The 26,492-nt window shown below is 38.3% G+C and overlaps 2 protein-coding genes across 8 annotated transcripts in view; both read right to left on the bottom strand.

Moving 5' to 3' along the window:
- The window catches only part of Slc15a2 (solute carrier family 15 member 2), a 29,950-nt gene extending 11,971 nt beyond the window's left edge, over window positions 1–17,979 (bottom strand). The window contains exons 1-10 of one of the 2 annotated variants that reach the window (XM_028752258.1): window positions 17,345–17,979; window positions 15,152–15,239; window positions 14,444–14,585; window positions 9,153–9,245; window positions 7,745–7,844; window positions 5,375–5,465; window positions 5,018–5,095; window positions 828–910; window positions 347–433; window positions 88–177 (exon numbers count right to left, since the gene is read on the bottom strand). In XM_028752258.1, the coding sequence (XP_028608091.1) occupies window positions 88–177; window positions 347–433; window positions 828–910; window positions 5,018–5,095; window positions 5,375–5,465; window positions 7,745–7,844; window positions 9,153–9,245; window positions 14,444–14,585; window positions 15,152–15,239; window positions 17,345–17,482 (990 nt within the window). In that variant the 5' untranslated portion in view covers window positions 17,483–17,979. The remainder of the gene's footprint in view (window positions 1–87; window positions 178–346; window positions 434–827; window positions 911–5,017; window positions 5,096–5,374; window positions 5,466–7,744; window positions 7,845–9,152; window positions 9,246–14,443; window positions 14,586–15,151; window positions 15,240–17,344) is intronic. The other variant, XM_028752259.1, reaches the window with a different exon arrangement.
- An 8,073-nt stretch (window positions 17,980–26,052) lies between these two features.
- Window positions 26,053–26,492, bottom strand: part of Eaf2 (ELL associated factor 2) — an 89,242-nt gene continuing 88,802 nt past the window's right edge. For all 6 annotated transcript variants that reach the window (XM_028752313.1, XM_028752312.1, XM_028752310.1 and 3 more), the window contains one exon: window positions 26,053–26,238. In XM_028752313.1, the coding sequence (XP_028608146.1) occupies window positions 26,192–26,238 (47 nt within the window). In that variant the 3' untranslated portion in view covers window positions 26,053–26,191. The remainder of the gene's footprint in view (window positions 26,239–26,492) is intronic.

Genomic DNA, 26,492 nt, shown 5'->3' with positions numbered 1-26,492 from the left:
GAGCAGACAGATTTTGTTTTGAGATATCCTTTTCCAATGATAAGAAAGAGGATGAAGAAAGACATGGCTTTCAAAAACTACTATTACCTGTTGGTCCAAAAGAGCCCAGAACATGGGCAGTGGGATATAAAGGAACAGTATCCTAGTCAGTGCCTTCACATCCATAATCAGATGCTTCTGCGGGGAGGAAGAAAGAGCAGGCAGAATTGCCAGAAGTTCCAAATGTGCTTTTCTTGCTTAGAGTAAGAATGGTCAAAAACAGTGAAAGAAGAGGTCAAGTGTGCCAGAAGAAAAGAATTTGAAAGACTTCATAGAATTTTGAGGTATTTCTTCAATTTCCACTTACTGGGTATTTTTCTGCTGCCCAGTCTAGCCAATGTTGTCGCTTTGGAATGTCCCCAGAACGGTTCCTGAAGCGGTTGCAGATAGCAAACTAGGGCAGAGACCAGAATCAAAGACAGACAAAAAGAAAGTACTCCCTGATTATCCCAACTGTTTATCTCCCCTGTCAAGCATGGACTTTGAATTTTATCAAACACAAAATTCCAATATCTGAGGTGTAATTTTAATCTTTCCTTGTTTTCTAATAACATAATTTACAACTGTACCCAGAAGAATTTCGCCTATTAGAAACTGACTACTTCCGAAACCTTAATGATCAAGTAGAGGCAAGGAGGACCAATTAAACTCAGTTTGTCAAAAGGTAGGCTCATAGAAGGAAGATGGTTGAGAAAAACATATGTCCATGTATGGAGAACCACACATTGAGCATGACATCTTTCCTTTCTATTGGAAAAGGCAAGCAGGCAGGCAATTCATGAACTTACCCATATGCATTTGATAACTTGAGCCACTATGTTCCCTTCAGGAGGAGGTTTTCTGTACATCTTGCTTCCCATTGCAAACACAGCTGCAGTTGAACCACAGACAACCTTCTCAGTTTCTCAGTGAGAATATTCAGTTGTCTGCATCAAATCTCACAGAGAACTGACTTTCACTCTCTAACTTCCGAGTAGTCAAGGGAAGGCAGTGGTTAATTGTTGGGAGATATTCAAGGAGATCTTCAAGGGGTAGCGGAGATAGAGGTCATCCTTGCCCCCCTTTTGTCACCTCCACATGTGATATGGTAGCAACTTTGGTTGATTTTCTTTCCCGAATGCACAGCTCAGCTGTCCCCTTTTTTATATTACCATCGCCACCTCCCCTATTCTACCAAGAACAATTTCTATTCTTAAATGTTAAAATGTCCATCAGCTTACTTCTCATTTTTCTAGTCAGTTCCTTCTTTAGAGTGATGCCAAATTAAAATTTTCTTTCCATGATCTGCCTAAAAAATCCCAAATTCTTAGCAGGAAAAGCCTTTTAAAATTCATCATTATCCTATCATCTATTGAAGAATGACAAGTAGATTGCTAATCATTTTATATACCTCAACTTATTATTATAGTCTAACAAAATATGTACTATGTTTCCATTTTTAAACAGGAGAAAATTGAAGAGTAAATAAACTAAGCACAATGTATGAGATTTCATGGGTAGAAATTGCCATAAATAACATTTTGGAATGAGGCTTCTGTATTAAAAAAGTATATATATGCTCTCAGCATAAGTGATGAATAGTATTGTCAACTTGACAAAACCTAGAATCACGTGGGCAGGACCCTCTGAGAGTGTCTATGAGTGATTAGCTTAATCAGGGTAACTGAAGTGGAAGGGCCCACCCTACATGAATGGCATCATTTCCTGGGCGGGGCCATGACCAAATGCACCTGAGTCCTCTTATGCACTGGAGAGCATTGCTCTCTGCAATGTTGTGAGATAGGTGTAATGCGATCAGCTGCTTAAAGTTCTTGCTGTCTTGACTTCCCTGCAATGGTGGACTATTACCTGGAACTGTGAGCCAAACTAACCCGTTCTCCCTTAAGTTGTTTTAGTCAGGCTATTTTATCACAGCACCAGGAAGCAAAGCTATACCAACCACCATGAAGAAGTTCATTCACACATTCTTGTATTACACGCTGTAGTTGACACTGTGGGAATGTAGGGAGAAAACACATGGCACCTCCCTCAAAGAAGCTCACTTAACCTGTGACTTCTCACCCTATATTTCATTACTCTTCTTCAGTACCCTATGCTATAACCGCTGTCCATCATTTCCTGTCTCCAACCCCCAAATCCTAGTCTATCCTGTTAGGATTCTTCAGTTCACTCTGTGTATCATAACCCACATTTTTATTTCTTAGTTCTCTTTTTATTCGCCAAGTAGTCGTCACTGAATTGGCCCTCCTTCCTTCCATTCCCCTTTCCACTCTTTCTTTCTCCTTCCTTTCATCTGTGTGACATGGTATCTCTTTATAGACCACTCTGGCCTTGAACTCACTATGTAGCCTAGGCTGGAATTTAACACATGATTCTCTTGCCTCTTCCTCCAGAGTACTAGGATTACAAATGTGTCACTACATTTGTAGTTTCTATGACTTATTTGAGGGCTTTTCTTTGTTGCCTGTCCTTTAAATGCTATTGTGTCTTTAGAGTGTGAGCATAGGTCTTCTTTTTTGCCTTACTCTTATTTTGTCAGTTTTCTATTTTCAAAACTTAATTACTGGCTACACCTTATAGATCCAGACCTGTACCTAAAGCCTAATTGTTTTTCTCTGGGCTCTAAAACAGTATTTCCATGTAACTATTTGGTGATGCACTTAGATGTCCCAAGAGCGCCTATAATACAGCTTACCCAAAACAAATCCACCAGCATTGCCTTAACCTGTCAACCCTCACTATCTCAATTAATGATTTATTACCTAGCCTGTGGTTCAAGTCATAACCCTGTAGTCAACAGTGTCTTATCTTTTCCCCCACTTCACAGATCCCATTGTACCAAGGCTTGCTAATTCAGAAGGGACTGAGATAGGTGAGCCAAGTAAGGCACTCACCTCAAATACAAAATTTAAAAGGGCAAACATGATCAATATTAGCCTTGCTTTACCCTTAACTCAATTTCTTCTCCATAGTGCAAATCATTGAAAAAATAAAACACTACAAAGAAAGAAAGAAAGAAAGAGAGAGAGAGAGAAAGAGAGAAAGAAAGAAAGACCTAACAACTATTTCTTTGCTCAAAACCCCTTTTTGCTGATTTTTTTATTGTCTTCACAATGAAGTTTTAAATCTTTCATGGCCTAAGTTGTTCTTTATTATTTTGTTTCTGGCAGTTTTTATTCTTTGTTGCTCTCTCCTTTGCTCCAGATAACCTGAATTATCCAAAGCCTTTAAACAACCATGATATCTCTCATCTAAAGACACCAACCACACCTTATTTCTTTGATAAACACTATCCATCCTTGAGGTTTTATATTAGAATTTTCCCCGTAGGCAAGCCCTTACAACCTCCAGAGTGTTCATCAGAAGCTCTTCTTTCTCTATACTTTCCTGGTTGTGATAGTGACTGTTCTATGTGGCAAATCTCAGTTTATTTGTCTGGATTACTTTTCATGTACTATACAAATTCTTTGAGAATATGAACTTTATAACTGTTTTAATCACTCATATGGTTCCAGTACCTAACACAAAGTCTGTTACATAGGAAATATTATTAGCACCATAAAATTCAGCCGCTGACTAACAAGGACAGATACCACCTATTTAGCATTATAATTCCAAAATATTTTTGAACTTTATAATTGCTTTAATGCCTAAATATTATTACTTGGCAGTGATATAGAAAAGCTGCCATGATAATAAGTGTAAAAAACAAGAAAGTGCTTGTGGAAAATATTTAGAATTAAAGGGAGAAGGAAGCAGAGAGTATTTCACCATGGATCTCCCGGAATACATTTGTTTGGAATTGGGAGCCGTATTACTTTCAGCCTTTCTGGTAGAAAAGAATCAGAGCAAACATTGAATATCTGTGCTCCCTCTCCTCTGTTGAGCTCTTTCTGTGTTTGGACTGGATATATTCCAGAGGGGTGTCACCCAGAGGCTCAGAGTGAGACACGTTTCCAGGTCAATGACTAGAAACAATCACACCCAAGCCTCCCCTTAGGGGACTTGCCTAAACTAACAGGCCCACATATCCCCCATCTGTCTTTTCCAGGACAAGGCTCTCAGTGCTAAAAGAATGTCACTTGATCTAAGTTGCATTACTTCCTAACTAATCCAGGTCCTCTTTAATTCTCTTTGTTCAGTGGGAAATTCTTCGGGAGCTTTGCAGAGCAGAGAGAAAAAAAAAAAAAAAAAAAAAAAAAGCTAAACCTGGAAGCTGCTTTGAAATACCCAGGCAATTAAAAGTAGCATCTACTTACCAGAAAAATAAGTATTAGATATCACAAACTAGATGGAGACAGAGGTTGAATTATCTTAGTTCCTTCCTTGCATATTTCAGCAATAAGCAATGGGCCTCAATCCTGACTACACATAAGAATCACTTGAGAGTGCCAGGCCTTGGTTACACATTTAATCCCAGCACACAGGAGACAGAGGCAGTTGAGGGGGTGGGGTGGGGTGGGAGAATCACCTGAGATAGTTCAAACTTTTAGGCACTCAAACTCCTGATTGGCAGTCCTACATGTACTCCAAAAAATTGTTTTTTAAAAAGGCTTCTTTGAAATTTATTAACTCTGTGACTATAGCACTTAAAAAGTGTTTTATGGGACTGGAGAGATGGCTCAGAAGTTAAGAGTATTTGTTGCTCTTTTAGAAGACCTGGGGTAGATTCCTAGTACCCAATTACTACAATTGTCTGTATCTCCAGTTCCAGAGCATCTAATGCCCTCTTCTGGCCTCTGTGGGCACCAAGCACACATGTGATATACAAATATATGCTGATACACAGATAATAAAAATTAAAAGTTTAATTTCTGATGTCATTCATAATTTATCTTCAAAACCAAAGGGAAACCACTACAATGACACTTGCCTGATAGGGTTAGTGGGCAGGTGCAGTGAACTAGTGAAGAGCCTACATGATGCTTTTTATGTGGCAGGGTCAATAGCTGTTAATATCCCTTTCCACTACACTCACCAAGTGCTAGCACCATGAGCAATCCTGGAATTCCAAAAGCCAGTGCATAGCAGTCTTCACCAAAACACTTCACATCCCCTGAAGAAAACAGAAAGGGAAGAGCAATTATGAATCACAAGTCTGTGATATTTTACTCTATAAGGTCAGGCTCTTGGTATAGGCATAGCTATCCTCTCTTCTTCCCATCATCTACCCCCCAAACCCTTCTTTTAAATAGACCAATCAAAACTAAACAGGCCTCTCATAGATTTATTAGCCCATAGGAAAGGAGAAGCTGGGCCACCTGAAGCTGTGATTGGCTTTTTGGTTGGTCAGAATAAAGCCCTACACATTCAGCCCCACAGAAAGAATCCTAACCTCTCAGCATGGGTGTGATGAACGTAGAAATCAAGCTCCCTGCATTGATGGCGAGGTAGAAGACTGAGAAGTATCTAGTCCGTGCCTCTGCCTGCAGTGAGAAATCATCAGGGAAACGTGTGTCTTAGCTCCAATCCACTCCATGTTAAAAGACATACAAAGCATCAGGTTCAGATTGTGTGACCATCTCATTGGCTCTCTAATACAGTGTCTGGCTGACCCTGGACGAGCATTTACTCACCTACTAAACTCAATTACAAACCCTTTAAGACCTAGGGGAAAGTGACCAACGTGCCCCAATACCATTCTTGTTTCTTATACATATTTATTATACTACTAATTTATTTGTATTAAATATCCATTATTCAATGTATTGTGAGTTTCTTCAGGGCAGAAATTTTATTCGGTAATATTTAGTACCTAGAAAAAATGTTAAGATATATTAGACATTCAATAAATATTTATTGACTGTGCATTTATTGTCTGTATAAATTAAGCAAATGACTCCTTGAGTTATTTGTATATATTGAATATATTTACTAATGAATGAATATATTTGGTGAAGTGTATGGTAGGACAGTGTAGTGCAGCTACTATTGATCTAGAAAGAAAGTATAACTAGGGTTCAGGGAGCTAGATCTTCCAGAGAGTGCAAAAAGTGGCCTAGAAGTGGCTTGTAGAAGCTCGAGAGTGAGTTTGCTCTATTCATTAAAATATGTCTGTGGGCCAGCTACTAAATACAACAACTTTCAAGTAAAGTTTTTAATAGGTGATCTATTGCACAGGGTGTACTTCATTCTGGCACTTCAGCTCTCCCTGATGCACTAGAACAATCAGTCCTTCCCCGGGCTCAGTTGGTGGTGTGTATTTTGCTCTGTCTTCTCATTCCCATATACATGTACTTTCACTCTTTTTTGTTTTGTTTTGTTTTTTGTTTTTTTGAGACAGGGTTTCTCTGTGTAGCCCTGGCTGTCCTGGAACTCACTCTGTAGACCAGGCCGGCCTTGAACTCAGAAATCCACCTGCCTCTGCCTCCCAAGTGCTGGGATTAAAGGCGTGCGCCACCACTGCCCGGCTACTTTCACTCTTCTAACTCCAGTAGTTCATTGTGCATAGAAGCTGATCTGCCAGAGGTCTGTCATTTCTCCAGTGTCAGCTAGCAATTAGAATCTACAGATCCCAGAATAAAGTGTGCCGAATAACCCAAGCGGTCTGTACAGCAAGAGAAACATAGGAAGATATGACACAGACAGAAAACGGGGACAGGAAGAGATAACAGGTCTTGTGTTATAGAGAAACGTAAGGAAGGAAGGAGGAGAGAACATAGGGAGGGAAGAAACAGAACCAGGATAAACAGCTATGGGAGAAGGAAGAGATTCATGAAGAATCATGAAGAATAATGTGTGTGTGTGTGTGTGTGTGTGTGTGTGTGTACACAAAATGAGGGATTCAGAAGTATTTAGAAGTTCAAGAATAGATTGTTCCCTGTCCATTTGTCATATTCTTCAAATGTGCTCATTTTCATTTTGGTCATATATCCCCCGCCCACCATTGACAATGGAAAATGTTATGAGGAGATCGGCCACGCAAGTCCATCTATAAAATGGAATTCTGTTTCCTTGCAATCTGGTCGTGCTCCCCTTCACAAAATCATCTCTGTGTTATACTTCTGATTCCTAATGTACTCACCATAATCATTCCTAGTACTGCAAGTGAAAGTATGGTCACTGTTTCCAATCCTATGTGAAGTTTTACCTTCCATAAAGCAAGTATCTAACTTCCTATAGCTTTCACTTCTTAGACCCAGATTTAAACATGGTCATCCCCTACTATTTATGAACAGCTGTATATGATTATCTCCTTGGGTTTTGTTTGCTCATTTGCATTTTGTTTTGAGTCAGCATGTTGTGTATGCTAAGCTGGCCTTGAAATAGATATGTAGCTGAGGATAACCTTGAACTTCTGACACCTCTGCCTCCATCTTCCAAATGCTGGGATTATAGGTGTGGGCCACCACACTCAGTTTATACCTTGCTGGGGACTGAACACAGGGTTTTGTGGGTGCTACACAAGTACTCTACCACCTGAGCCACATCCAATCTCCCTTCCTGCTTATGTTATTCAGTCTCTGTGTCCTCATTTTCTTCAGCCTTCCATCATATGACATGTCCACTTCCCATCCTGGTTAGTTTCCTTTAATTGACCTTTAGTTTTCTCAATGCAGATGGCCAGCATCCAGCACAGAACTCAGCTCCCCAGACTGGACTTGATCAATGGATTACCTCGGTCTTAGCAAATGACTACCCGCCAGGTTCTTCATTTTGATGTTGGTTACACACTCTTGAAATACAGAAATAACAAGACTCTTACATGTTGCTCTTCAAACTGGTCTCCGCCAAAAGCTGCCACACAGGGTTTGATACCTCCTGTTCCCAGAGCTATTAGACTCAGGCCAATCAATGATAAGATTCTGAAATGGAGAGGCAAAGATGCTAGAACCATGTTGATAGCAAACCAACTGTAGAGATGGGCTACAAAGACACACAAGAGAAAAAAGGATATTCAAAGATAACATCTTCTTATCACATCTACCTTGTGGGTTCTTTCTACTTGCCATTCCAAGAACTACTCCTAAGAACTTATCTTCACAATTGAGGCTCTGCTAGGAATTGTATTGCTTCGAAGATTCAGTGCTTGGTGGTTCTATTTATCCTTTGCATGCACCAAGTGGAAGAAGGTACTGCAAGGACTTGAACTCTAGCACACCAGTTTTTAATATCTTATTTTAGCAATTCAGTTGAAAGATCTTATGGACTCTAGTATTGTATACACTTACTAACTACAAAGTAAAATGTTAAAATTAAAATTAAATTTATCATCATTTTTTATTTATTAATTTTAAATCTATTAATTAATTTAATTAATTAATAATTTTATTTATTTAATTTATTAAAATTAAAATTAAAACATTAATAAATAGGAATGGCATCAATAAGTTTTATGGAACAGTGATAAGAAGGTATTTGGTGTTTATTACATTTCAAATAAAGTAAAGAAAATAAACTCAGAGTGTATATATATATGTGTGTGTGTGTGTGTGTGTGTATTAAATTGGATATATATACATACATATATATACACACACATATAAACATACACATATACATACCTGAAGTAAAGAGAGACAATAAAATGGTAATATATAGAACTACACATACATAGACATACCCCAAACTTTGGCTATGACTTTTCTAATGTAAGTAAATAAATAGATGAGTAAGTGAAAGAAACTATAAAAGGTTTTCTTACTTTCAAGCACATGAAGAGCTTTTATGAAAAGTATACTAATTAGCCATTCTACTTGTCTTCAAATGTTTACTTAATAAAAACCGAGACCTGGTAATGTAAGAAAGGGTTTTGTTGCTTGTTACCTTTTTGATTTTAATAAGTTTGGCAGTAAAATTATACATTGGAAAATAAAAGCCGGGCAGTGGTGGCGCACGCCTTTAATCCCAGCACTTGGGAGGCAGAGGCAGGTGGATTTCTGAGTTCGAGGCCAGCCTGGTCTACAGAGTGAGTTCCAGGACAGCCAGGGCTACACAGAGAAACCCTGTCTCGAAAAACAAAAAACAAACAAACAAAAAAAAAACAACAAAAAAAAAGGAAAATAGAGGAGAATTTCTGATATAAAGTGGAAAGCCACCTGTAATGACTCTCTGAGACATATACCTGCCTAATGTAAGGAAGGCGGCTCAGTGGTTTCCATGATTTTACTCACGTATGTAGCATTTTTCCTCCCAGTATTGGTATGGCACCCAAAGACTTGAATACATGGCCAAGAACATATACCAGGGAGAGATAGATGATTGTCCTGTGAAGAAAGTTAAATCGGTCAGTCTATGATTCAGAGACTTGTTCACCTGTTCCCAGTAAACAGAGGAGGAGACTGCAGTGGAGGAGGAGAGAATGAACCGGGAAACAGGAACGATGGCGGAGGGCGTACACAGAGGAGGGAAAGGGAGTGTGACTCTTCATCAGGAGCGTCTTGCTCGGAGGGTGCAGCTGTTTCTTTCTAGTTCTCTTCCCAGATCTGCTCTCTGCTCAGCTCTGTACACAGAGCGACCCTACTTCTATACAGACATGACAGGAACTAGGAGGATTTGCAGCAAGCACAGTGATGTTTCAATCAATAGAACAAGATACCCCCACTTGCTCTTTTTGCTCAAGAAATGCCTCTTAGCTCTAGGGAGGAAGAGGAAGAAGAAAGGTGAATGCCAAGTAACTAGGAGTGCTAATACAAAAAACTTTCAATAAGCACTGAGATGTAAAGAGAGTCAAAGGGATTTTAGATTCAATCTGGGTAACTTGGAGACTTGGGCTAACTGTAAACCCCAGGGTGATTTCCACATAGATAATTTACCAAAAATAGGGAGTACAAAGGACTTGAGCTGTTCAGTGATAAAAATCATGTAATTGGTAAAAAAATATCTGTTAAGTAATTTTTTCCAATAGACTTGCAAAAGCAAATAAGTAGCACATTATGGAATTCCAATAAGAACATATGTAGACCTCTATACACTGACATGACACAATATTGCTTATCCTCCCTACATGTATTACCATAAGTGAAATGTAAACTGTGTGTATTATCATATAAATAAAATGCTAATGCTATAATAAACCTTCAGAATTATATAGTTTGTATTTATCATTTTAAAGTGTTTTATGTGAGTGTCAAATGTAAAGAATGTAATGAAGGTGCCAGGAAGTCCCTAGAGGTACCAGGAATCTCAACTTGGGGCTTTCCCATTCTAAATGTCTAATCTTCTTAAATTAGTTTTCTGGGGGGTGGAATCTTCATTGAAATAAAAAGAAAAAATAGAAAGAAAGGCAATAAGAAGAAAAGAAATGCAAAGAAAGCTAGTTATCACAAACCTCAAGGAGATGATGCTAAATTTTGAGAGAGAAACAAACTGAACAGGGCTGGAGAGATGGCTCTGTGGTTAAGAGCCCTGGCTATCTTTCCAAGTTTGAATCCCGTCATATTTGGTGGTTCACAGACAGACACCTGTAGCTCCAGCTCCAAGGGACCAGATGCCCCCTCCTTGCCTCTGCAGGTACTCACCCACATGTGGTATTCTCTCACACAGACACACAGACAAACACACAAAAATAATAAAACTAAATTCTTAAGATCTCCTTACACAAGAGTTAGGGATTCTGCATGCCCACAGCTTGGATTCTGGGACAGTAAGCAGAGAAAAGCTTTTAGCAGTTGTTCAGAAAATCATTTATTGAATGTTTAAACTATCTTCCAAATGTAAATATTCTACCTCCAAGATAACATTGAAAAAATACTCTCTCTCTCTCTCTCTCTCTCTCTCTCCCTCTCCCTCTCCTTCTCCTTTTCTCTCTCTCTCCTTCAAGGGGAGACAGTTAGCACAAGCATAAAACAGAAACTGGAAATAAGGCAGAGAGATACGAGGAACGAACTAATTTGAACATATGTGTGTATGTGTGTGTATATATATATATATATATATATATATATATATATATATATGCTCTATTTTCATCACTCTACTTGTGTATGAAGCTCTTACATTTACATCCATACACCATACATATGTCTACAAGGGGAAAATTAGCCAAGTTTTAAATCATTCCCTGTCTGAATGAGATATCAAGTAACTTCCCAAAATGTGTTGTTTAAAACAAATACAAGGCCCAAAGCAAATAAAAATCCTCTTCATTACTGTGCACACCTGTTCTCAGGCTCGATGATGTTTTAGACAATAGTCCCTAGGCTCAGTTATAGAAAAAAGACAGCAGTGAAAACATTTTAGGTGTCTCTTTCTAGTCTAGAGACAATACATATAAAAACAAAGTGCTGGCGACTGATGCAGTCAGTTGGAGTCAGGACTGAGGAGGATGAGCATGTGTGCTGCTGCACAGTCAGAACTCGGAGAATCACATAGCTGATTCAACGTGGGAACATAAGTAAGCTAGGATAAAGGACAGCCAATGTGAACAGAAATATGCAATCATAAATGCATACTGGCATTTGAACTCCAGGTTCCAGCACTCCAAGTGGCTGTCTGCATATAGCTGAGCTAGACACCAGACTTGCTAAGGGACAGTCAGTCTGTGGAAAGGGAAAAGCAAGAGGTATCGCTTGGTAGAGAGATCTGACAGTTAGGAAAGAGTGAAGTAAATGAAAAGCAAAAGTGGAGGCTGATTAAAACCAACCCAGAAATATAACAGTAAGAGAATGAGGAAAATACAGAATTAGAGGAGGCAAGGAATGATGAACAGGCTGAATTATCAAATATAAACATCAGAGTGAGTAAGAATCTAGACACGGACACTGTCATTTGTTAACAGAGGTCATCATCACTGCCTTGAGAAATCCCAGCAGAGGAAAAAAGATGGCTGTCTACAGCATTTCCTGTTTTTTTTTTAAATAATTTATTTTTTCTAAATTGTAATTCATTCACACAGGGGTTATAAACACAGAAAGGCAGGATGTGGGGAAGGGAATGACACTGGAGTGTGGGTGTTCAGGGGGATACAGATATCTTTAGAACCGGGTATCAGCTGGGTGAAGGTTCAGGGGACAAGTCACTGTGACTCTGCCTATGACTCGCTTGTCCTTATCTAAGTTGGTATTGTCTGCCAAGGCTACTTATTTACAAGGTCTATGACTACTCAGGCTTGTAAATTTCCACAAAAGCTGCCTGTTTACATTAGCTTATAGCCATCTGTTTCAATGTTTTTCCACTGAGACCCAAGACTTGGTGTTAGTATACAGCATTTCCTGTTAAACTATCAAGATTTGCCCTCATTAAAGCTATTTGAACTCTAACAAAGTGAAAACATATTACTTATAATTAATCTCCTTATGCTCGTGACCATTTGGACAAATAAGGGATGGTCAACAAATGCTTAAATTTGGATTGGATTGAATTAAATTTTGTTCCTTTACATTGAGTTATACTTCTCTGTCATAAGAAATGATGATAAAGAGAGAGAAAATGGCTAATAAATACATGTTTTTTTGAAAACCGTGGCAGTGGTTGAAAAAGGAAGAAAGTAGGAAAAGATTTCAAGATTTTTGTTTGATTACTTGAAAATACTAGAAGCTTGTACACTATTCCAGTACAGGAAAAGATTCTAACTCTGAGGGAGAATTTGAAAACTAGAGAAAATAGTTTAGGTGATGATGATAATTCTGTAAAAAGTCAGGACTTCTGGGCTTGTGTAGTTTATGTAAATTACACTTCAATAAAAGTAATTAAAGAAAAACTCAAGCAAGATTGAGTTAAGAGTACAAGTGAAGAATATTCAGGAAGCTATTGTTCATCAACCTGAAATTTTACTTCTTCAATCTCAAAGGAAGTTATTCTAAAAATATAACTGCAGTATCAGCACTGCGGAGTAAAGGAGGGAAATAATGTGTTCTATAATTAAATGAATAGACCACAGCTTGTGTTTTCTATTCTCAGTGTAATTCCAGTCCATATTTGAATGAATTCAAGATTACTACTACACAAGTAACAAATGTAGCCACTTGCCCACCATGCCTCTCTGAAGAGATTGCATTTATATATTCACATATGTGAATATATGTGTGTGTGTGCACATGTACATCAAATTAAGATGTAAACTGGTGTTTACAGTCAGAATTCTGTGTTGGTTAGATTCAACTGTCAACTTGACAAAACTAGAATCCCCTGGGAAGAGTCTTAATGAAGAATAATCTAGATATGGTTGGTCTTTATCTGTGTGTGTGTGTGTCTGCACACACGCACATGTTATAAATGTTAATTGATATAGTAAGACGCAATCCACTATAGGTAGAGCCATTCCTTAGGCCAGCGGTCCTGAATATATTACAGGGAAGGGCTACTGAGTTAAAATAATCAAGGCTGAGCTTACCCTCTCACCACTCCTGGCTCAGGGACTGATGTAATTAGCTGCTTGAGTTCCTGCCTTGACTTTGCCAAGGTGATGACAATAACTTAGGATGGTGAACTAAATAAATCTCTTCCTTCCTATGTTGCTCTTTTTGGTCAGGATATTTGTCATAGCAACTGAAGTGAGACAAAGATACTTCCTATCAAAGTGTAGGTCTACAAACACAATATCACACAAACTACTTCAGGAAACAATGCACACTTGCCTTTCACTTGGAGATTTTACAGTTCATATTAAGTTATTGGAGACTAAAAGAACTTATGCACTAAGGAAACATTATTTTAATGTTTCCAAACAATGTAGAATTTTTCTATACTAATTTTACCATACAAGCTTTTATTTTCCCACATAGTTCATTATATCTTATGATGAACGTGAACAGTCACGTTGTTAAAAGAGTGTACTTTGAGACCACTAACTCAGAAAAATCCACAGATGGCAAAACCACAGAATATTACTAGACAACGGATACCAAAAGTTTATCTTTAGCTAATGAGGACAATGTTATAGAGGCCAATTGTGACTTTATACCTTGTCTGCTGCTTCTGTTTTTAGAAACAGGAGAACTGAGCTAAATAGATTATTATTTTAACTTGTAAAATCTTTATAGATTCTAAAGAAGGAAACAACAGAAAGGCAAAGACTGTAAACAGAAATGCTTTGTAAGTCTCTGACAAGAAAGGGCTTTAAGGTCCTGAAGGAGGTGGGGTGACTGAGTCTGGAGATGTTGTGAGGAAAGTAGCAAATAACCAAAGTACGTCTCTACAGACAGAAATTTACCAGTGAGAAACAATCTTTACCCTACGGAGATAAACTGAGGCTTTGTCTTAAGCTACAGAGTGGAAGACTAAAGGTAGGTATTAAGAGAAAACTTAGTACTAAATGGACATGAAAACCCTGGGGATGAGCATGGAAAGGCGTAGATTTTCTGTGCTGACTGTCCTGAAGAGGTACGTATCTGACGTAGCCATAAGTATTTTTTGCTTTTTGGGGTTTTTTTTTGCTAGAAGACAAACGATTAAGAATTCTGGGTAACTTTCTGGACAATGAACTTGTGAGGTTCCTGAGGCTGTGTCCTGCCATTGTCCTTACTTGAATTTTCCCAGCCAGGAGTCAGCAATGGCTGCTCCCAAGATGGGGGTGAAATAGCAGAGGCTGCTGAAGGCGTGGTAGACAGATGTGGATGTGTCTTCATTCCAATGTAGGAAGTATAGGAAGTACAAGGTCAGCACAGCTGGGTGGAAATAGAAGAAAACAAATGGGAGACAAAGTAAGATAGGTGCAACAAAACGATTCACAGAAATATATTTGATCTCTGGGCTCTACAGGTGATCCTGGCCTTCACCATTTCTATTAGGGAAATAACTGGGTGATGACTGCTGGGCAGTAGAGTAGGACCCAAGGGAATAGTGAAAGTAAATGAAGCATGCTGGATACACAAATATAATACTCATCCCTTTGATCTCTGTCCACCCATAGCATCCTTTAAACTGTGAGAACTTAACACAGTGCTTCCTACGGCCCTTCATCATCTTCTTCCCAGCAACAATACAGTTCAATGGGACTTACAGGATGAGAGCTTTTTCTACTTATGTTCTTATCGGGTGTGCATTGGTCTGGAGGGCCTTTTAAAATCTTAACCAGCATGAGTCATTAAATAAAATTTTATGAGGCATTAACTATCATGACCAAAGGAAAGGATCAATTATACCAAGGCAGAAATGATTGGGCAAAATGTATGAAAAGGAGGCTAGGCTGCTATAAACATAAGCAGAGAAGACTCTGGGGGCACAGAATTACCTTTCATGCCATAATAGGAAAATCGCTCGCAGAATTCGTTCACCACAATGAAGGCAATGCTGAGTGGGTAGTTGGAGCTGAAGAGTTTCTATTCAACAAAAAAGCAAAGGTTGACAAATGAGCACTCTCCCCATTTAAACCACATGGTTACTCTACAACTAAAACACATCTTCAAATCTATGTATACGAAGAAGTTCTCATCATTTTGCCCAGGCTGGCCTCTGTTTTAAGATCTTCCTGCCTTAGGTTTCCAATGAGCTCAGGTTGCAGATGAACACCACTGTGTCCTGATAAACTCATTCTTAAATCGTTGGCATCAGTTAGCATGAAGCAGTGGTCTCTTCATAATGTTGTCATGACATATGTAGTGACCTCTTCATATGTTGTCATACTAATCATGCTTATATTACTGGTGTGGGAGAATAAAGTCCAAATCTTACTTCGCCCTTTATTAACACGGGACTAGCCAGACATTCCTTGATCAGGACCTGCTCATCTCCACACAGTATCTCAATAAAAGCCTATGGCTCTAGGCAAGAGGATGATCATAATTATTTCTAAGAATAAATTGAGCACATGATATCCAGGGAGTCAGAGCCAGATGTCACTATCTCACTTAGATGGGACTGACTGGTCCTATCTGCCATGGTCACCATTCTGGGGGAAATCTTGACAATTTGATGACTTCTCTTTAATAGTCTGCTAGATTCAGGCATAGAGTCCAAAACGGTAGCCAGGCACTCCTAAATATAAGCTGATTGATCACCTTAATTCTGGGAAGAAAATTCTGAAATCCCGTGAAATTAAGTATTCAGCTTTCCTACTAACATGCTTCTGTAATATTTCCTTTTTAATTTTATTTGTTTGTACGTACATATGTGTTTGTATATGTGAGAGTCTAAGTATGTGGGTGCCTGCAGAGACCAGAAAAAAGATGTTGGGTCTTCTGGAGCTGGAGTTACAGGTAGTGAACTGTCTGACTTGAGAACCAGGAGCAAACTCTGATCCTTTAGAAAAACAGCAAGTTCTCTCAACTGCTGAGCCATCTCTCCAGCAACAAGATTTTTATTTTCAAACTGTGCATTAGAATAACTGTGCTATCTCGTGCATTACATAAAATAATAAATATCATGTTTTATTTTAAATCTCTTTCCACAGCTATAGCTCCACTAAGATGGAAAGGGGACAAAGATAACCTGTCTCTTGAGACTTTCAAACATTAACATGGGATTTATATTGCCTCTTATTTCATAGGTATGTACCTCGCTTTAACCACCCTAAACAAGATAAGATTAACTATATATAAAGTGTGCCTTTTACCCATGTAGATATGAATAAGTCATCTTTCTACATACATGTTACTGCATGATACCAACTTGACTAAAAATTGCAATGAGTTAAAATTATTACTTTTGCAGCTCCCATCTTGAGAACTATGTAATATAGAGTTTGTTTAATATTAGCTGTGTACACTTTCACTAATTGGATTAACATGCAATCCTTACTTAAATGGCACCAGTACTCAGCTCTGTGTTTCAATTCTGTTATTTCAAAGAAATAAGAATCATACTGACCTCATGGTTGATACTAAGAACTCAGCAAATAATTGGTTATTATTACTATAGCCTTTCTACTGAGAGGATTTTACTATGATAGGAGGATCAAACGAGGTGATAAATTCGGAAGTGCTTGAACGAGTAAGTCATGCAAAATATTATTCTTTGTTCCTCTATCTGACCTCCCACTTTAAAGTAGGGACACTTAGTAACAGAGAGTGGGTCTATTCCAAAGCTTCTGTTGGTGTCCAAAAAAAGAAGGCTCTGCACACAAGGGGAACTAAAGGCTGAGTTTTGGTATTGGTAAGGAAAGAACAATCACACACAGTTCTCCAGACAGGAATGCTTGCCAAGTCTCCCTGGACATTCAAAGTGCTTTTTCTCCCCCAGGGAATATGCAATGAAATAGAGCAAAACTCTGGGGCCCAACTTAAAAAAAAAAAAAAATCTGGCTAACCCACCCTGTTGCTTCCTTCCCGAAACAGAAGATACTAGAATTTTCAGGTGAATTCTAATTCCACGAGAGAGTAGTTTTTCTGCTCTAATACAGTTCAGCATAAAGTTCCAAGGAGGAACTTCAAAAGACTTACGTATGCTGTTACTCTCAGAGACAAACAGACGGAACTTGAGGACTCACCGGAGGTGACTTCTTCGGAGGGCTTGGAGGTCTAGGCAGCATCTCTTCAGTAGAGACAGGTGAAAAAAGCGTCTCCTTGGACTCATTTTTCTGGAAAGGATTCATGGCTGGCTCCTTACTGTCTCTCTCCTCAAGCATTTGGCTTCAGTAGGCAGTTAGGACTGCTGCCAGCCTACAGTGAAAAGGGGGACTAGGGGGAGGAGGGATGGCTACAGCAAATAGGTTTAACCCTGTGGGTGTCAGTTTCAGTAGCTGCCTGCCTCAGAGCAGAACTGGAAGCTATAGGAAAAGAGAGGGTCGCATGGGGAAGTAAGAACAACACCACGTCACAAGTCACGAGATGAGAAGAAACAGTGCTAGAGAATTGATTAGGGTTATCTGTTTAATAAAAATACCTCTGCAAATGAGTACTAGATAGTACTCAAGAATGCAGCATCGTGGCTAGGCATATAGCTCAGTGGTGGAGCACCATGCCCTGCAGGTCCTGAATCTTATTTTAATGATATGGGGGTGGGGGGAGATACAACAGTTTAAACACAGTTGATTTTAGGTTAATAATATCTGCCATTGTTGGGCACTTATTATGTGCCATGTTAATGTATATGCATTATACATACATATATATGTACTTACATATATATGTATACACACACCTTTCTTTGGTTTTTATACATTTTACTGCTATCTTTATTATACTGCAATTATTGTTCTAAGCAATCGGGAAACTTATCTAAAAATCACAGGGCCAGTAAAGTGGCAGATCTGGAATTTTCACTATGTAGAAACAGATAGGAAAAGCGGAGCTAGGTATCAGCGGTCAGTCTGCAGATCGTGCAGGTAGGGAAGGCATCGAAATTGAAACATAGGAATGCTAGGAAGTCAAAATGCTTTGAACAAAAAGGAAAGTCACCACAAAACTGAATCTGAGAATAAGAATGATCCAGGCTTGGGTTTTCAACATCGGAGCATTCAGCTAGAAAATCCTGTTAAGTAAAAAATACAGGGCTAAGAAAATGACAGAAAAAAAAAAAAAAGTTGGTAATGGCCCTTGCTAAAGTCACTCTTTGTAGTTTCAGTTTCTCTCTTCAAATCAAACCATCCATTCATTAAGAAATAAAATTTAATGAGTGCAAAAATTATGAACCAGTTGTTTTCTAGGTATTATTGCAAGCATTAAATGTTCTTAACATTCAGTGGATGGACTATTCTGACTCTAGAATACTAGACTTAGTCCCTTATCAGACAAGCAACTGGAATACACATTGTGACAGTAGATACTTTATACTCTACATTGAATTCAATAAGTATAAACTTGAAAATTTAGTACCACATATCAATTATGTAAAAGTATTGGCTTTCACTGTGAGATTTCCACATATGCATGTCATACGGTCTGAGCAGTCTCCTTGCATTACCTTTGTTTTTTTTTTGGTTTTTCGAGACAGGGTTTCTCTGTGTAGCCCTGGCTGTCCTGGGACTCACTCTGTAGACCAGGCTGGCCTCGAACTCTCGAACTCAGAAATCCGCCTGCCTCTGCCTCCCGAGTGCTGGGATTAAAGGCATGTGCCACCACTGCCCGGCTTGCATTACCTTCTTACTCCCCTTGTGTTACTTTTGCTAATTCAAAGAGGTAAGGGAAGCACAAAACAACCTAGTGTCCACGCAGGTATGAGTCAAAAGAAAGGGGGAACTATTACCAAAGGCTATAAAGGACATTTTCTATACCTTAGGGTTACATCATGAGCACTAACCCACCACGTCAGGCAATGCCAAGATGAGTGACTTCATTTGAGAATGCAAGAGAGGAAGCTGAGAACGGAACAAGGAAAAGAGAACAATATAGGGGAACAAATATGAGCAGATTAAAATACATTTTAAAAATGCATTATTTTCTATGCTAACTAAGAAAATAGTAAGAGGAGGATAAAAAAAAACCCGCTATGGCCTTATTTCTTGCAAAATTCTTACATTAACAGTTTAAATGACTTTTCAACAAATGAATCTTTCTCCCCAAACTGTAACTTGGACTTTGACCAGGCTCTCTCAGCTTCTATTATACTCTTCATCTGTTTTCTCTCCTACCAACCTTTACCCAAAGAATAATCCAGTTTTACTTCTGCCTGTAGCATTAATGGTTAATCTGTAGTTATTCTTTTAGGAAATATTGCCTTTCCTGACCTACCTCTGTTAAATACCGAATCTAAAATAGGCAGAACTTTCTGGTCAAGTTACCTAGTAGAGGCACAAGTGCAGTGTAGTAGACTTATTAAGTCACTGGCTTTCCTTGCCTTGCCCTTGTACTTCTAGATGGAGTTTACTTTGGAAGAACAGATGAAGCAGTGTCCGTATGCACCAATTCACGCACAGCCAGAGGTTCCCAATCACCAAACTCCAGAGAATGAACAAATTTCACAGAAATTTGTCTTTATGTGAGACAGGATCTTACTGATCTCCTTACTTAGTCAAGGACGACTTTGAATGTCTCTGATCTCCGACTCCTACCTTCAGCATGCTGAGTGCTGGGAGTCCAGGAATGAGCCACTATTCCCAGTTTATGTAGTGCTGGAGACTGAACTCAGTTCAGGGGTTTGTGAATGCTAAGCAAGCACTCTACCAACTAAGTGATAGCCCAAAGCCTGACATTTGTCTCTTCATAAAGGCAATAAAATAACAGCATTTATTCACAGAATAAATACTTTCCTTAGGTAAATTCAGCTTCTCTGATGCTAAGAATCACTTAGAGCATATTAAGATGCTTGCTTATACTCTATTATTTCTAGTAGGCTTGGCCTGAAGTAGAAGGATGAAGGTCTAAGAGATACATAAGAAAAAATATCTTCGACATAGAATGAATATAACCCCTTAAGAGACACAAAGGACAACAGAAATAGAAGAATCTGAATATCAGAATCAAACATCAATGCCAGAGAAGGGTATTTGTGGGTTCTGTGGTTTGACAGAAGAGTAAAGTTTTCAGTTACTTATAGAAATGAGCTCTAAAATAAGTTGTAGGAGAAGAGAAGCAAATATAAAATTAAAAGTAAATATGTGTTTAATAATGTCCAAAATATAAGAGCCCCACACAAAATTGTATTTAATTACCAGCAACAAATAAATAGATAAGGGAACTTAGAATACCAATCTTAGTAACATAAAAGATAAATGAAATGAAAGATATTGAAGACCCCACCCCTGAAGCTATCAAGCATTAGGGAAAGAAAAAGAAAATTAAAAACTTGAATAAATGGAGGAATGGCATAGTCATGATTTGGAAGGCTCATGTTATAAAAATGTCAGTAGTCCCTTATATCTGTAGCACAAGATCCCAGTAGGTTTTAGGAAAGTAAAAGATGACTATTTGATTCCTACAATTCAAAGAAAAAAAATCAAAAAGTCAGGAATAACAGAATATATTTTGAAGTACAACTATAGAGGATTTGAACTGCCTAATCAATACCTATTATGAAGTAATTGCAAAATAACAGCCACAAAGATAGACAAGACAATCAATGGAACAGAACAGAATTCAGAGAAAGATCCACATATACTAAGCCTTTAACAAAGGTAATCCTGCAGTGTGCGGGTGGGGGATAGTTGTGGCGCTTTCAATAAATATACCATTTGGGTATGCTTATGGAGAACAGTGATTTTTTCCTTATACCAAAAAATAAATCAACTCTTCATAGGTTGAGGACTTAAATATTAAAGTCAAAAATCAAGGTTTTTGAAATCAAACATAAAAGATGTTTGTAACCATGGAGTAAGCTAAAATTTTTGAAGATTATATAAAAAATAAATCAATTCTTCATAAATTGTGGATTTAAATAATAAAAGAAAGATGAGATACATAATATTAAGATTAACGAACACTGTTCGTTAAAAGATACCATTAAGAATGAAAAAGTACAGCCGGGCAGTGGTGGCGCACACCTTTAATCCAAGCACTTGGGAGGCAGAGGCAGGCAGATTTCTGAGTTTGAGACTGGCCTGGTCTACAGAGTGAGTTCCAGGACAGCCAGGGCTACACAGAGAAACCCTGTTTCAAAAAAAAAAGAAAAAAGAAAAAAGAAAAAAAAAGAAAAAGTACATCCCAGTGCAAGAAAATGTTCATAATGTATCTATCAAAAATGATGTGCCCATACTATATAAGCAACTCCAAAAATCAATTACAGATGATTAATAAAAAATGGTTAAAAGGAACGAACAGATGTTTCCCAAATAGTCAATAAATCTATGAACAGGTTTTCAATTATATGGGTGCAAATACAGTTCAACTATGAGCATATGAGTTAAATTTACCTGTAAAACAATTGATAAAAGGGAGATTTCTGGGCCAAAAGAAATGATTTTGAAATTTTCAAGTGATCTATCTTTTTTTTTTTTGCTCATTTTTCTTTATTGAATTGTTAACCTTTGTAAATCTGTAAGATATATTTGAGTATTATTGATATTAACACTGCCATCCTTTGCCTTGCAAATGTCTTTTCTTTTGAATTGAATCTATGGGCCTTTGCAATCAAATATAACTTACAACCTAGTTGCACAAATCACAAGCATACAATTCCATTTATTTTTACATATGTGAAATTCAGACAGCTACCTACTACACAGATAAGTTAAAAAAATATTCTCTAGCACTTCATTGCTGGAAGTTCTTCAAAGAATAATACCCATTGCTTGCCTTCTGCCTGCCAGGCAAATTCTCCTCCATCAGAGCAATCACCAGTCTTCAATCATCGTGGATTTTATTGGCCTCGACTCAGTTTCATGTAAATAGAATAACGCTGTTTGCATTTTCTATGTCTTTTCCTGTTACTCAATACTACTAGTGGTGAGATTCCTCTATGTTGTTGCCCGAAGCAAGATTTTTTTCCTTCTATTTCATCAAATTTACCATACAAATATATCACTTTAGTTAGCCATACTTGATTGGTTCCAGCTTTCATGTTGGCAATTGTCAACTTAGTTTAAACTGGAAACTGCTTATAATCACCTTCTCTGTAAGGCTCTAGGCTTTACACCAGAGTCAGGAAGTAGAAAAGAAGCAGCACACGCTACCTGAGTCTCAGACTGGGCAGAAGTTGTGATTTGCTGAGCTGAGCTGAGCCTCTACCTGATGGATCTGTAAGTGTAGGACAATATATTTGCAGTGCACACTGCTTCTAAGTCTTTCAAGGTTCTTTCCCTTAGTCTCTCTAGAGTGTCTGTGATACTATGATATATATACTTTGATTTTCATCCATGACTCTTGGCTCATCGCTCTTGTAATTTTTTTTTTTTTTTTGTTTTTGTTTTTTGAGACAGGGTTTTTCTGTATAGCCCCGGCTGTCCTGGAACTCACTCTGTAGACCAGGCTGGCCTTGAACTCAGAAATCCGCCTGCCTCCACCTCCCAAGTGCTGGGATTAAAGGCGTGCACCACCACCGCCTAGCGCTCCTGTAATTCTTATTCTCTAAATCTTCTAAGTCATGAGATAATGTTAGGATATTTTCAACCTCCAAAGCAAGTCTTAGAAAGCAGTCTCTCTTCTTTCCTTCTCCCCTATTCTCTCCTTTCCTCCTTTTCTCCCTCCCTCCTCCTGTCTTTCCTCCTCCCCTCACACCTGCTTTCATTTCTCTCAAGGCAGACCAGAGAAACTAGAATTTCACTCTGACAAGGAAGACCACAGAGTCTAAAAATATACCTTAATCTTATCCTATTGTTCTTAGGGCAGGTCATAAAAACACAGTCTGGTCTTCTTTGCATAATAGTAGGTCATTAGACCCTCTTAATTTCAGAAGAATTTGCTCCAGGCCCTTGGGGAAGAAATACCGAAGAATCTGGATAGTCTATCTGCAGTCACGCCTATGCAATAAAGTCTCTGTAGAATCAGAAAGGACACGATTTGGAGAACATCCAGATTGCTGAACTTTGTGTGGCCAGGGAGGGTATAGACTCTCCACACCCCTTCCTCATACCTTGGCCTGTCACCTCTTCACATTACCTTTCATAAAAATATGCTTATGAGTCTGTAGGCCACTTAAGCAACTGAATAAGAGGAGGGATCAGAGAGGCCTTTATTCATGGCCAATTGGTCTTAAACAAAAGTAAAATAATGTAGTGCTTGGAATTGACATCTCAAGTGGGCCCACATGCTGTGAGATCTGATGCTGTCCCCAGGCAGGTTGCATCAGAAAGTGAATTGTATTAAAGGACATACAACTTGCATCTGCTGCAGAATTGCTTGCTTGCTTGCTGGAGAGAAAGCCACCACACATTTTGGGATCACACTGGATTGTTTTGTTTTGTTTTGAGTTGATTTTGACAGTGTAAGACTACAGGACAAACCAAAAACCTTATTTTCATCCCCTTGAAGGGTATAAAGAATAAAAATGAATTCAATGATATGGTGTTTAACACTGGGTGAAGCCAGGGGAAGCCTGCAAAGGAGGGGAAGGAAGGATTCTAGGAACCAGAGGGGTCAAGGACACTACAAGAACATGACCCACAAAATCAATTAAGCCAAGCTCACAGGGACTCATAGAGTTTGACATAATCACAGACCCCGTATGACCGAGGAACTCTGCATATACATTATGGTTGTGTAGCTTGGTGTTCTGGTAGAACATCCAACAGTGGGATGGGAGTGAGGGAATGTCTCTGATTCTTTTGCCTGTGCTTGGGACCCTTTTTCTCCTATTGGATTGCCATGTCCAGCTGTGACATGAGGATTTGTGCCTAGTCTTATTGTATCTTGTTAGGCTGTGTTTGGTGGATATCCCTGCGAAGCCTGCTCTTTTTTTCTTTTTTTCCCCCCCTTAGGGAAAAATAGGAGGAGTTGGTCTGGGGGAGAGGAGAGGTGGGGAAATGGGAGTAGTGGAGAGAGGGGAAACTGGGGTCAAGATTTAATGTATACAAAGAATAAAAACTAAAATAAAATGATGTTTAAGTTGGGTGTGATGATGCATGCCTAATCCTTGAAATGGAGGGTGAGGCAGGAGGATCATGAGTTTGAGGCCACCCTGAGCTGCATACTGAGACTATCTCAAAACATGCTGCCCCCTCAAAAAATAGTAAAAATATTTCATTTACAAGAAAAATAAAAGCAGGAAACAAAATGAGCTGTTTTGATTATAGAAAACTAAATCTGGGAGCTAGCCTTCCCAGCTCATTCATTTCTTATAGTTACAAAAGGAATTCCAGCAAAACAACTTTGAGTAAAAACTTTATATTCTAGGAGTGTTTTACTACCTACATTTAATATATGAAATTGCTTTAGTTAAATGATATAATGGGCCAGGCGGTGGTGGCGCACACCATTAATCCCAGCACTTGGGAGGCAGAGGCAGGCAGATTTCTGAGTTCGAGGCTAGCCTGGTCTACAGAGTGAGTTCCAGGACAGCCCAGGCTACACAGAGAAGCCCTGTCTCAAAAACCAAAAAAAAAAAAAAAACCAAAAAAAAATATAATGATAGTTTTCAGTAAAGTATTGCTTAATAAAGCTGAAAATGAAGATAAATTAAGGGAGGGAGACTAAAGAGAAGGAAAAATTGAGAAAGCACGAGAAAGTAAAGCCAGAACATAAGACTGCATATAAATTATAGCTAAAGGAATACCAGTGAGAACAGATGACATTGATTTTTTTATAATTGCCAAATTTTGAAGAAAACAAGATATTGGTTCAATAGATAAATTGATAAACTATGGTGGATGCAGATATGGAACAGTATTCAGTATTAAAAGGAAGTAAGACTACTGAGTCATCATAGAAAGCTGATCTGAAAAAGCTATATACTGTATGTTTCCAACTACAGGATATCAGGAAAAGGCAAAGCCTATGGAGGCAGTGATGTATCATATGATGTCGAACCAGGAGTAATAGTGACACATGTCTAACTTAGGGCATGAGGCAGGAGAAGTGAGGTTTATTAAAGGCCAGCCTGAAGAATGGGCAGTGCACACAAGACTTTTAAGGCAATGAAACTATGCTATACTTAATACAGTGATGGATTTATGCTGTGACTGTACACATTTGTGAAAAATCCATAGGGTGTACAACATCAAGTATAAAGCCTATTATAAACTATAGATTTGGTGGTGACGAGGTACCAATGGAGAGCTATCAGTTAGAGCAAGTAAATGCCCCTTTGGCATGAGGTGGCAGGGAGGGTCAGAGGGAAAAGGACTCTCCCAACTTTCTTACCAGTTTTTCTGTGAACTTAAAACTGCTTTAAATTTAATAAAGAAACTGTTGTTTGGTAGCTTTCAGCTATAATTAGATAGCTGTATTTTCTCCAAATTCAAAAGTATTGTAAATATAAGTACCGAAATACTTAATACTTGAATTAATCTCTTGAGAGCAAAACATTATAAGAGATCACAAAACATCTACTAGGATAATTATATAACTTCAGTTTTATATAAAGTATAAATTTTGCAAGAATTAAAGTATGTTCAGTCATAATTTAAGAAATATCAGATAGGAAAGGCATAACTCTAATAAAAACCACAAGCCCTTACTATAAATCAATTATTTTAGCATTTCACAATTTGGGACAACCATGTGGTAAAACAGAACAGTGGACATAGACTCTGGAATACTTGATCCGCAGCTTGTTCATTAACAATCCCTGGGGAAGTTCCCTAATGTCTCAATCTGTTTTCTCATCTATCAAATGTGATAACGTTTTGTTAGGAGTAAACAAAGATAACACATGAGAATACCAATAAATAGTTGAAAATTCTGAACCAACTTTATTTTTTTTTCAGCAAAAGTTGCATATTTTCCAAAAACATAGAAATATTTATTAATACAAAACAGATTCTCACACATCTTAGCAAATGTTTTCTTTATAGTTTGATATTGCTTCAGTCCTCACTGTCACTGTCAGACTCACTCAGCTGCAAATCACTTCCTAAAATAAAACATAACAAAACTGTAGTAATTAAAACCTTGAACTGTTCATATTTAATAAATTCATTTAGGCTAATATGATTGCTTATAATATAATTCAGCCGCCAGGCAGTGGTGGCGCACACCTTTAATCCCAGCACTTGGGAGGCAGAGGCAGGTGAATTTCTGAGTTCGAGGCCAGCCTAGTCTACAGAGTGAGTTCCAGGACAGCCCGGGCTACACAGAGAAACCCTGTCTCGAAAAACCAAAAACAAA

Source organism: Grammomys surdaster, unplaced genomic scaffold (assembly GCF_004785775.1).
Source record: "Grammomys surdaster isolate TR1022 unplaced genomic scaffold, NIH_TR_1.0 125889, whole genome shotgun sequence".
NCBI lineage: Eukaryota > Metazoa > Chordata > Mammalia > Rodentia > Muridae > Grammomys > Grammomys surdaster.
Note: the sequence above shows the minus strand (reverse complement) of the source record. Positions and strands in the feature narration are given on the sequence as shown.